The following is a 12,653-nucleotide window of genomic DNA, read 5'->3' on the forward strand; positions in this document are numbered from 1 at the left end:
TAAGTTTCATGAAAGCAGAGATCATGTTTTTCTTGTTCACTACTGTATCCCTAGCAGCTAGAACTATGTCATAAATATATGTAGGTGCTCAGTAAATACATGTTAACTGAGTAAATGAACATGCTATGTTCTTCTACTTATTATTTCCTTATCTTAAAAGTGCCACCCTTTTCTCTTCCCCAAATGGAGCAAAAATTTCATGCTTCCAAATAATAAACACAAAGGTCCTACTTATCCTTCATATTTCAGCTTGTATTTTTCTTCTCCTCTGAAGCTTTCCCTAACCATTTCCCTCTTTCACTTTTTTTCGATTTCTCAGTTGTACCTATTACATTTTACTCTAGCTGTTTATATAACTGTCTACCCTTCTTAGATTGTGAAGTTTTTTATGGACAGGACCTAGGTATTTGGGTTGGTTTCCTTAGCACATGGAGTAATGCAAGGCATTGACCTAATGTTGATAAATACATGAATCAAAATCAAAATCTTAATCCCCTAGTAGTTTTCCAGAAAGTAACATTGCTTTGTGAGATACAAAGATGAATAAGACTCTTGCCTTCTGAAAATTCACAATTTATTCATTGTTCAATAAATATTTATCTACAGTGTGACAGACATTATGCTTAACTGCTAAGAATACAGTGACAAAGCTTCCTGCCTAAAGAAACTCTATTTTAGTTGGGTATCATTTCCTTTGATTTTGATCAATAATATTTCATGCTATAATTGATGTTTCCTAAGTATTTTTAGTCCTTAATTAACCTGGGAACTCTATGGGAGGCAATGGGAGAGACAGATTAACTGCCTAATCCTAATCTTACGTTGCATTTATGTTTATCGCATAGTTGCAGAATAGCAAAGGAGGAGTAATGGAGGCCAGAACTATGTAGCACACCCAAATTGTTTTCCCAATTCTACAAGCATGGCACAATTATACTCAAGGCTGCCAGTATAGATTATTCATACATAACAGTGGCAGATTTTTATTTTCAGTGTTGATAGTGCTTTTTCATAAACAAACAGTACCATGATTTATGTTTCTTAATTTATGTGGTTAATTTCATTTACTCTTCGTGGTTTTGACACATTTCTAACATTTTGGTTAATGTTGCTCTAAATTCTCCAATTTCTAAATTCTGTGTATTCCTGAGTCCTAAGAGAAAGCACAGATATTTTGAAGGAATTTTGACATAACAGTTAAAGTTCTGTAGATATCCATATTTTCTGAATTTTGACTGAAACCATATTTCTGTTCTTATACAACATTCATGAGGATAAACAATACTTTATATTTCTGTTCTTCTAAAACAGCTGTTTCACTTGGATTTGAACCAGAGCCTTTGAATATACATCTTAGTAGCATATTTGGAATTTTATATAATTGAAAAATTTAGTTCTCTTGGAGGAAATACATATGCAGACAATAGCATATGACTTCTAGAAAATTCTTACATATGCAGAGTGTTTAGAATTGAAGTTTAAAAACACCTTGGTAGAGAAGGAGTTAACAGGTTAGCTCCCCTTGGTTGCTCTCAGCATGCTCTCTTGCCTTTAGGAGCTGAAAAGATGATAACATTGGGCCCGGACATGCCTGTGTGGAGGTTATGGTACTCCTGGGGTTTTTGCAGCTAGCTGTAAAGCAAGCTAGAACATGTTCATCTCAGAGTTCCTTGTTTTTCTTTCAACCCTTTCAGTGCCCTGCAGGAGTCATTAAATCAGAACTTCATGCTGATCATCACCCACCGAGAAGTCCAGCGGGAGTACAACCTGAACTTCTCAGGAAGCAGTACCATTCAAGAGGTGAGTTATGTCTCACAGCTAAGGAATAAAGGTAGCTCATTATAGCTAATGTTGACCCTGTTAAAGAGGGCTTATCTGTTCTAGTTGGAAACTCTCTTTATGTTTCATTATTGGGTTTTAATTTTAATTAACTGGAGCATCAATGATTACTGTAGATCTATTAAATGACTTGACCTAGAAAGATAGATGTTATAAATGAGAGCTCTTGATAACTCATAAAATAGTCAACTTAAAACCTTGCTTAAAAATAACTCATTGTAATGTAATGTATTTTATAGTTTTATAGTAATCAAAATATTAATTTGGAAATTGTTGACAGCATGCATTTTCGAATATGCCTATATTGTATTTGAAAGGTTGCTCTCAAGTATATTATTTATAATGTGTACCCTGCCTTTTTCTAAAAGGAGTTTGAGGAGGCTTTTCTTAAGTAGCCCAATCCCAACATTAGGCAGTATTCGTGAGATGCTGTTGGAGACTGTCAGTCTTTAGCTTAGAATATCTGAGATAGTGTCAATTATTTTCTTCAGCGTGGCCAACCAGGGCCACTGTTTCAAAAAAAGAACCGCCCCCAAGAGAGAAAAGGTACCTTTTGACCTGTGGCCCCACCCACTTAAAAGCCAGTAATTTATCTCCATGGGGGGGGGGGAAGATGTATAAGGCTTTGATAGGACTTGTATTTAGAAACACTAAAATGACAATTATGACACATTACGTTTTGTTAATTGTAAAGACAACAATCATTTGTCTGCTAATATTTTTATAAAGATAATTATGATTAATCTTGGATTATTTCATAAATTTTTTCTTGGTCTACATTGCTTAAGATAATTATTAATGTCATATTGAAAGAATGAGTTGTTTTCACCCAATCATTTTTCAGACGTATATGAATTGTTTTAGTAGTGTTTGGACTATTAATGGGTTCCTTTTTGGATGTTTTGTCAATGAATTTCAACTTCTGAATTGGCCATAAGTAACTCATTGTTTGAATTTATTTTCTCTGTTTATCACATGAATAGTTTGTTGACAAATAAGTAAAATCTTTAAAATTTTTCTTGGCCCCTAGTTTGAATGATAAGTTTGAGTTACTTGATTTTTTTTTCCAGGATTTTGAACATATTAATTGGCATTTCATTTTAACCTCTACAATGGGCATTCTAGTCTTTAAATTTTCAATTCCTTGGAGAATCATTATTGCTTTTACTTTAGAAATAATGTTATTCTGGTAACTTCATGGTAGTAAAATTTAAATTATATATTGGATGTAGTTAAATAAGGAAATTTAGTTTCAAAACAAATAACTCCCATTTTAATCAAGAAAAGCAAAACTAGTACAAAGTAAATTTCATTTTGTTATTGATTTACTTTTTTAAATTGAAGACTAGTACAATGCATGATGGATAAATATACACTGCTTTATTTTTCTTTCTGATTGAAATTTTTATAGCCAAAATTTTTACCTTTTTTTTTTTTTTTTTTTTTTTTTTGCAGTTTTGGGTTTTTTTTAACATTTCTATAGTTTGAGTGTGTTTCAACTTTCTCCCACAAGAGGGCAGAAAGGACTATTAAACTGATAGTCTAAAAATGTCATTTGGTGTTTTCAAATTAGCTTCTCTTATATTAACAAAAAGGAGCATAATGGCCAAGTTATTGTTTGATTTACAGATAATTGGCATATTGCAGGGAGGAGACTTAATTTCACCCTTTTAAATTAAACAGGGAGATTTAAAAAGACATAAAATATTCATTAATGTTCGGTGATTATAAAGTAGTGGCATATATTTATTTTGCCTTTATTACTGTTTCGATGGGAAAATACTGCAAATATTTCCGAAATCGAGTTGGCCATACTGACAAGTTGAAATGTTTAAGCAGCGTTAATGCAATCTGCTCACACCTGATATCCTATGCAGAATGATTCAAAATGACTACATCAATTATTAAAAGAAATATTTAAAATTCTGTAAATGTGCCGTTGTGCGCCACAGTTGGCTGAAACTGTTCTCCATGGCCTGCTATTTAGATTATCAAATATTTTTTAAGCTTCAAGGACTTGAAAACAGTAAACCTTTTTCATACCATTTTCTAAATGAAAAATGTCCCGGAAATATTTTTGCAAAGACAGATATTCTTAGGTATTTCTCACAAGAGTTTGGTTTCTTCTTTTTCTTTTTTCTTTTTTTCCCTTTTTAAGTTTATTTAAAATAATATTTTGAAATTCTAGATGCCAGGACAAAATAAATGCAATTTCTAGTATCAGTGCCTTTTGTGAGTAGACAGGTACATGTAGGCTCTTTTATTCTGTACAATTTAGAAAAAACAAATGTAGGATTATGGTCTCTGGGCCTAGAATCACACTCTGTAGGCCTAGTTCTAAGACTTTTCTTCTTCAACTTATGGACTATTTGGGGGCTAGGGGGTGGTTCGGGAGGAATAGTTGCTCTTATGCTACAGCCATACAACCCACAGTGACACTTAAGTATGTCCTTTTTTTGTTGTATGATTGCAAGTCAGTTTGCAACACAATAAAAATACAATGTTGATATGATCTTGCAGTATGATTTTATGAATGTTAGAGTTTTTGCTATTAATGTGGAAGCTTAATGATGTCATGTATCTTAAATTATAAATTAATTTCTGTCATCAGTTTCAGAAATCTCTTTTCGGTGTTGTTTAATAAGTCCAAGAATGAATTCTGACCAATATATGGGGGAAAGGAAGAAAAAAACACCTGATTTTTTTCCAGGGTAGGAGTATATTATTTTTGTTATAGGTGAAAAAACAGCACATTTTTTGCTATTTTAAATTTTGAAAGCCTTGTGTATATTAAAAAAAAAGCTTTTGTAATATTTTTCCCCCAGAGAGAAATTTGTATTAAATGAAATAGGGTTGAAAAAGGCACTATGACTTTTAATTAGACAAAATACATTTTTTAAAATACTGAATTAGAAAATAGAACTTAGATGCAGTTTGAATTTCAAATAAACTCTTCAGTGACCATATGTTCATGCAAGTTAGTGGTGATAAACCGTAGTTGTGCAAGTGTTTGTTCATTCTGGCTCTGTGGTCTCTTGCCTCACAATGCGTGACTTATGTCCTTTGGGTGCTCTAGATTTTAATTTAAACTAGTTAGATATTGAGGGGTTTTTTAAGCTCTTTACAAATCATTCCACTTACATTATCCTTCTACTTGAGGAAAAGGCAGTGATAGTATAAAAAGGTCAGACTGGAAAGTTGCAAGTAGTCATAGAATAAAAATCCTTTCTCTTTTTCCATTTCAACAAATAGTTTATGAAATTATCAGATAATATGACAATTACTTCGTGACAATCTGTCTTTCCACCTTTTTGGGTCCTGAAGTAGCTACTTTGCACACTTTAAAACAGTGAATTTCTTTGAAAATTAAAACAAGATTACCCCTTATTTAATGAATTTTCTACACTGAGAATTCAGTTTTTAAACAGTCGATTATACAGATTCTAGTAATACTGTCTAATACTATTAAAATCTATGATTACAAATGCACTTGGGATTGGTTAAATTAAGGGAAAAAAGATTGATTTGCCTAGTGCAAATCCTAAACCCAGGTGTGGAAAAGGATATGAAGTCCCTGAAATCAAGCCAACTCTTCTTGGAAACTAATTCTTTGTTGTCCATATTACTATTGCAAAAGCTTCTATTAGGCAAAATACCCACTTTTCTTTGCAGGTGTCATACAAACTTAAGGAATACGTATATGACCCAGAATAACAATAATAAGAAACCTAAGTATTTTTGGTATGGAATCATTGAGTATTACTTATCTGTTATAGCTAGAAGCATGATAAATAACTATTGGAATTATTTAAATCCTTTTCCAAGTTTCACTTTACCCTAGAATTCTCACTGTTCTTATTAATGTTGATTTAGTTCTTAAGGGGAATGAAAGGGGAAAATTGATGACCTATAAAGATATATCTTGCATAGAATAGTAAAACATTTCACTACTAATACTAGTGATTGTTAAGTGAGAAGTTAATAGTTTGAATTAGTGATAAGAAATGAACTAAATACAGAAATCATAACAGTCTTTAAAAATAATCTTGACTAAATAATTGTGAAATCATGAGGCTAGTTCTGATTCTGCAATTTGAAACTTGTGTTGGGTTTTGTGCCTGTTTTTCTACTTGCTACTTTCTGAACTTCCTTGACTAATGTATGTTTCTAACTATTCTCCTTTGATGCTGGAGATCATTAACAGTATTAAATATGTAGGTTTTTTACAAATTGTACTAATAAGCAATTTTCTGGTATTGGGTTGACTATAACTACTTAACTAACATGACCCTTCTGTAAATGTTTTAAGTATAGTTGTTTTTTGTTTGTTTGTTTGGTTTGTTTTGTTTGTTTGTTTGTTTTCCAGTTTAGAGAGGGCGGCGGGGGGGGGGTGGTGCTGGCACAGAACTGAAGAGTAGAGTAGCTGAGAATGTGCATATGCAAGAGGGTAAATTAAATTGTGTGCTTATTTAATTAAAAGTTTAAGTGGTTTATAAATTTACTTCAAGATAAATGGCATATATAAACTCAATTAGATTGAGCCCATTTTAATTAGCATATATCATAGTTTGATTTTTTTTAAAATTTGAAATCACAAATGACATCTTAGCAAGAATGAAAGAGATATAATTTCTTAAGCAATTGGGCAATGAATTCAAGCCTTTATTCAGCTTTCAGAAAAGGACATTATGAGTTTCTTTTAAATATGCTGGTACATTATTAGTTTCAAGTTGAATTTTATAATCTGTTGAAGTCATACCACTTTAAGGGAACAAATTGCTAATGATCATTTTATAAATATTGGTTACCTGTGATTCTTAGTAAATCATCCCCTTAGGAAATAAGTTTAAGTAATATTTACAATGCTGCCATTTGGAACTGACAAGTCTTTTTCTCTCTCCAAAAGTATTTTAGAATAATCTCTCTGGGAAATTTTTTTTTTTAAGCCCATGTAAGTATTTCTTCACCTACTTTTCAAGAGGATAGAAACAATGAAATTTTGTTAAGAATTAAGGGCAATGCTTTAGTCCTTTGTTACTTAAGATATGTGTATCCTAACATCTTTTTAGCTGACCGTGTTTCATAATCTGTGATTTGTGTGTTGGTAGTTTTGAAATGTCTGAGTTAAGAGAAATTATGTTCAGTTATCAGAAACTAATAAACATAAGACATTTTTATATGCAAGAAAAGGCAGAGAGTAAATAATTGCACTGGTGACCAATACTGTAATAATCCTGTTTTACAATATGCACTTGACAGGTTGTAATAGTGCTAATTGAAGAGACTAATTCACACTTGCTTCATTCTATTCAAAGGCAAAATCAGCAGCTTGTTTTGCTTTTGACCAGATGGTCCTCATGAACACCTACTGTGCACTTTAAGTGCTTTACTAGAATTACAAAGGCTGGGGGCTGCGTTCGACTCCAAATGATTTGAGAAGAGAGAGAGAGACAGAGAGAGAGAGAGGGGGAAAAAAACCCCTCTGTGCTCAATGGATTTGGTGCAAGTAAATTAATTCTAGTGGACCCATTACACACTGAGCCCCCTTTTCAAAGCTCTGAGCCTCCTCGCTTGCTCTGTAGCAATGAGAAAGAGAAAGAGAAAGGCAGATTACTGCAAACAGAAATAAAAAAAAGGGCTATGAAAGGGAGAAAAGAGGCCTTGAAGCCTTTCATATCATTTGAGTTTTTCAAGTGCGTTATTTTTGGGGAGGGTGGATATATGAAAAGCCAATTGGAGTTTTTTTTGTTTTAAAGTGCGCTATTTAAGCACCATGAATATAGGCGCAAGAGCAACAGTTGACTGAGTTTACTGTGGTGAAGCTTTGTGTCCGAGGATGAATCAAATTCATTATATTCAACTCTTTGTGTTTTAACATGAATGTAGGGTTAGTTTCACAAGACTGTGTCTGTTTAGGATAATTATAATTTAATATTTTCCTTTCATAAAGTTATCACTGTAGATGTCTAAAATTTTAATCAAAGCAGATTTTGTACATTGACTTTGAAGCACCCTGACAGTTTAAAATTCAAAGGAAAGCTTTTTTAGTTTTCAAAAGAAAAGAAAGGCTCATTCTAATGGCATTGAAGCAGAGATTATTATAACTAATTAGAAGTCACACATCTGTTAGCTTTTGGTTTGTGACTTACTTATGTATTTTTTGAGTAAAATATATACTTTAAAAATATATTGCTGTTATTGAGTGAACCCAGAGGAATAAAACGCACTTGATAGGGAACCATTTATTTGAGCCAACCATTTTTGCAAATTTCTACACGGTCCCATAAAAATATGTAGTATACTAAAGTCTATTAAATGTGAATGGGATTGTAAATTAATAATCTGAAATTAAATATGCTTCCAAACAAAATATTTTCACATAGTTCTTGTTAGCATAATTCTAATTATTAACCAAAGTTATTATGACACAACAAGAAAATTAGCAAGCCCATTTTGTGCAAATGCATAGTTATCCTTAAAGCTGTTGATGGTACAATTGTAATTTGGAATACTAACACTGTAAAATAATGAATTCTTTTAAGCTATGTGGGTTAGATAAGATACAAGGGATCACATCTAGGGCATGTCAATTTTGTATGTTATTTTATACTTTGAAGTTTAATTCTCGTGATATATTTCTGTTGCATGGTCTACTTTTGTTTGATGGCATACTGACATTAATTCAAGTGCATTTTTATTATAGTTATTAGCAAAGAATACAACAAAATCATGCCAATAATATATAACTTAAAGATAATTGTAAACAATTCATAGAGAAGACACTTTCTAAGTTTGGCTCATTTCTTTAAATGAATGTCTAGAATTTATATTTTAAAAGGCATAAGGCACTAATAATGCTTTATATATCAATATATGTTAGTTACATTCTTAGGAAGTAAAATTTAGAAATGTAAAAATAACTACAAAAACATTTTAAGTTTTATTTTTCAAAGACTTTTAATAGTAGCATGCCTTCTTTGATATTTAAAATAAAATTTGATTCATTTCCTATTAATGTCATTACTTTGGGACTTCGTTCATTGAAATACAAGTTTTGAGGTGAGGAAGAATGTAAGGGGAATCCCCAAACCTTCAACCAACAAAACGTAATGAAATTTATAAGCAATAAGGTGTTAATGAATTGATACCCTTTGGGAGAAAAGGATTTCTAGAAAAAAATATGAATGATTAGGAAAACTTACTGAAAAATTCTTTTGCGGTGGACTGTTTAAAAATGAAGGTAAGACTACAAGATTCTCTTTCTTGTAGAAAAGCTATCATAAAAAGCTATCTTTAAATCTAAAACTTCAATTAGTGACATAGTTTGACCATGACCATGCAGCCAGTTACTTAGGTGGGGCTGATTCTTTGGTTTCATAGGCACAGTAGTGGGAGCCTTTCTCCTAATGAAGAAGAGTTTCTTTCAGTATTAAAATATTAACCCCTAGATTCCTGAATGCCAGAGATGAGGTTCTGTCCTGTAGGGGAATGGTTGAAAAGGCTACAATTTTTTTTTTTATAGACTTAGTAGGTACCATGTTACTTAAGCTGAGAAATACTTTAACATTTAAGTATCCTTCAGCCATAAAATAAGAATAATAACCTCATTCTTCTCCCGAACCAACCCCAGCAAAAAAAAAAAAAAAAAAAGAGAGAGAGAAAGAAGTAAATCAAAGGATGGGTAAGTGAATAAATATAAAGCGCTCATAAACATAACTTAGATTGAATGAAGGTACATTAAGGCCTGCATGCTGAAAATTATTTACATGTTTATCCTTATATACCAAAGATTATTTGTCCGTAACCCCTTAAACATCTGTTTATGATCATTTTTCTTTTGTTTAGTGTGTCTTGTGTATGACTTAATACTATCTAGTCAACGAGTTCTTTTTCAAACATATTTAGTATGGAAAATAAAACTTTAAAAAATTCTATAGCTCAGTTTAGAGCTATATTACCTTATTATTACCCTCAATACATTCCTTTTTTTAAAAAAATATTTTTAAAAGAAAAAAGACTTTAAAAGCTTGTAACAAACATTTTTTATAAATGTATTCCTTGCTTTGTGGTCATTGCGTGACCAGACAGTAGAGTACTGGATTGTTTTAACGTTTTTACAGCTGCAAGGCAAAAGCATCTGTTCATTGCAAAGCCGGCATTGTTTAATTTTGACACTGACTTTTCCATGCGTCTTGTACCAAGCGCTGGATTAGATGCCACTAAGATGAAATTTGTTTTAAGTTGCTCCCAAAGTGCAGCTGTCCCCATATACAGCCTTGTAGCTTAACCAAAACAGACAGACATAGGATCAATCAGAATCTTTGTACAGGGTCACCTTACTAGGCTAGAGAGGCTCAGAGAAGGAATGTTAATGATATTTATTGTGAATAACTGCAAAATTAGTTTCCAAGCTGATTTAGTATATGTAGAAGTATACACTTCCCCTTTTTAGGGCAACAGAACCATTATTAAATATTAAGCTTTTAAACTGGGTTATAATGGTCAAATACTATGGTGCCTATATATACACAGGCACTATTCTTCCACATTTGATTGCAAGAAAAATGATCAGTTTATTGGTCACTAAAGTAGTAATTGACTGAAAATAAAACTCAATCTAAAATGGCTCTGCTAAAATCTTGAGAAGTGGACATTTTTATAGAATGATAATTTTTCTTTAATGTTTCAAGTGAATGAAAAATGAAAGAGCACCTCACTTCCCGGGTTTCCTGGGATTGTGTGAATTTCTACCCAGCTGGTCCAAATTGATTGATACAGGGCCAAATATTTGTCTGCCTACATTTCAAAGTCTATAATTTGCTAATGAATTGTGGTAATAATCTTTCATCATACATGAAAGATTTAGCCAAACAATTTGCTAAGTATGTATTTTGATCATAAAATTTTTGGACTTACACCAAGCTTTACATCTATTTTACAGCTTATGCATGGGGGTGGAGGGAGAGCAGGGGGAGAAATAATACTGAACATGAGCACTTGATGGAAAGGGATGAAGGAAATGAGGGAAGAAGGTACTTTGGAAAAGAGTAATGCTGGGAAAGTCCTATGAGTGACAGTGGAAAACAAATTAGATTTGCACTTAGAGTACAAAATAAAATTTTTTAAATGCCAGCAGTTTTAGCCTGTGGTGTCCAGAGGTATGGTATGTATCCAGGTACATGAAATCAAGGAAGAAATCTTTTCCTTTTTGTCTACAGCTGTTCCACACATTGATATGGAATAATTTCCTCGAAACTTTATGCTAGAAAAGTCAAGTGCCCACAAATTAAAAGTAATTGAAGGCCTAAGAATAAGAACCAGATATTTGTTGGGGTTGATTAAAAAAAAAAAAAACAGTGAAGAAATAAATACGATTTGACCAATTCCAGAAGAAGGTGAAAGAGGAACCTCCTAGTTAAGCTTTTAAAATGACTGTGGGCATCCAAGAAAATATTTTCTCCCTCTAAAACAAAGACTGTACAAAGGACAGTGGGGCTCATATTTGTGTGTGTGTGTGGGGGGGTGATATTTAGGATTAAGTATCCTCCATTTGGGAAAATGTAAATCTTAATTATGTATTTTTGAAGAGCAGCACAAGATAGACTGCAGAGAAAGCCCAGGATTAGCCAATGGAGTGAGAGGACAAGAAAATGTTCTAAATAAGATTCTATTGTATATCAGTAATTTCTATTTCATTGTTAGGATTCAAGGTGCCGTGACTTCTTATTTGACTGATATAGTCTGAATTGTTTTCAAGTTGTCCATGAGGAGAATATTTAATAATATTGATAAAGTTTTCCTTGCCTTGCAGGTAGGTGGTTTAAAGAAAAGCAGGTAGCTAGAAAGAGAGAAACCATATTATAAGAGACTGAACCTTCCATTTTATGGATTTTAAAGATAAGCAGCTTTAGAATTTTTATGTACCTGCTGGACCTCTTGATTATGTCACATTTCCAGAGCATTAATTTTTATCCATTTATGTAGTTCTCTTTTCTCTGGTAGAGCTAAGCCTATTCTAAATGTTAGTACAGTGAATGTCTATCCAAGATGGCACCATTGGAAACTCCTAATGTGTATGGGAAAGTTAAAGATTTATATGTCAAACTAGAGCTTTATTTCAAATGAATTGAAATCTTGTTTTACAGTTCACTTTCTCAGGCTCTTTCCTTCTATTGTGATTTTTTCCTGTTTCACCGATTTGATGCTTGTCATAGTTCTTTTGCGAGCATATTGTTATCACATTTATGATAGTGCAGTTAATATAGAAGAGACCCTATAATCATTATGAAGGAAAAAATTATCAAAACTGAAGGTTACAGAAGGGAGGGGTGTTGGGGGATGGGGTAACCGGGTGATGGGTATTAAGGAGGGCATGTGTTGTGATGAGCACTGGGTGTTATATGCAATTAATGAATCGTTGAACACTACATCAAAAACTAATGATGTACTATATGTTGGCTAATTGAATATAATAATAAAAAACATTTAAATAAAATCAATTATGAGTGAGATAGTGACATTCCTGATTCTCTTGTTCACAATTTTATAAAAATTGCATCTCAAAAACATTGAAGTTATAGGTTATATATGTTAAATTCAAATTATGCTGTTGCCATTTGTTTCTAGTACTTTTTGGTGTTCTGTTATCAAAAACACTTAACATTTCCATGCCTACCTTTGCCTGATGAAAATGTGAAGTATTTCCCACTAAGAGGTATATTTGTAATGTCTAATAATAATTACTGTTATTATTATAGAATATCAGTTAAACATCAGTTCATTTCTGTTGAATTGGGAGGTATTTCCCTTATGCT

General features: G+C 32.3%; 1 protein-coding gene across 4 annotated transcripts in view; it reads left to right on the forward strand.

Moving 5' to 3' along the window:
* Window positions 1–12,653, forward strand: part of FAF1 (Fas associated factor 1) — a 484,187-nt gene that overhangs the window by 243,317 nt on the left and 228,217 nt on the right. For all 4 annotated transcript variants that reach the window (XM_008699225.2, XM_040627323.1, XM_040627324.1 and 1 more), the window contains one exon: window positions 1,695–1,800. In XM_008699225.2, coding sequence (XP_008697447.1) covers window positions 1,695–1,800 — 106 coding nt within the window. The remainder of the gene's footprint in view (window positions 1–1,694; window positions 1,801–12,653) is intronic.

This window comes from Ursus maritimus, unplaced genomic scaffold (genome assembly GCF_017311325.1).
Source record: "Ursus maritimus isolate PB19 unplaced genomic scaffold, ASM1731132v1 scaffold_12, whole genome shotgun sequence".
NCBI classification, from domain to species: Eukaryota; Metazoa; Chordata; class Mammalia; order Carnivora; family Ursidae; genus Ursus; species Ursus maritimus.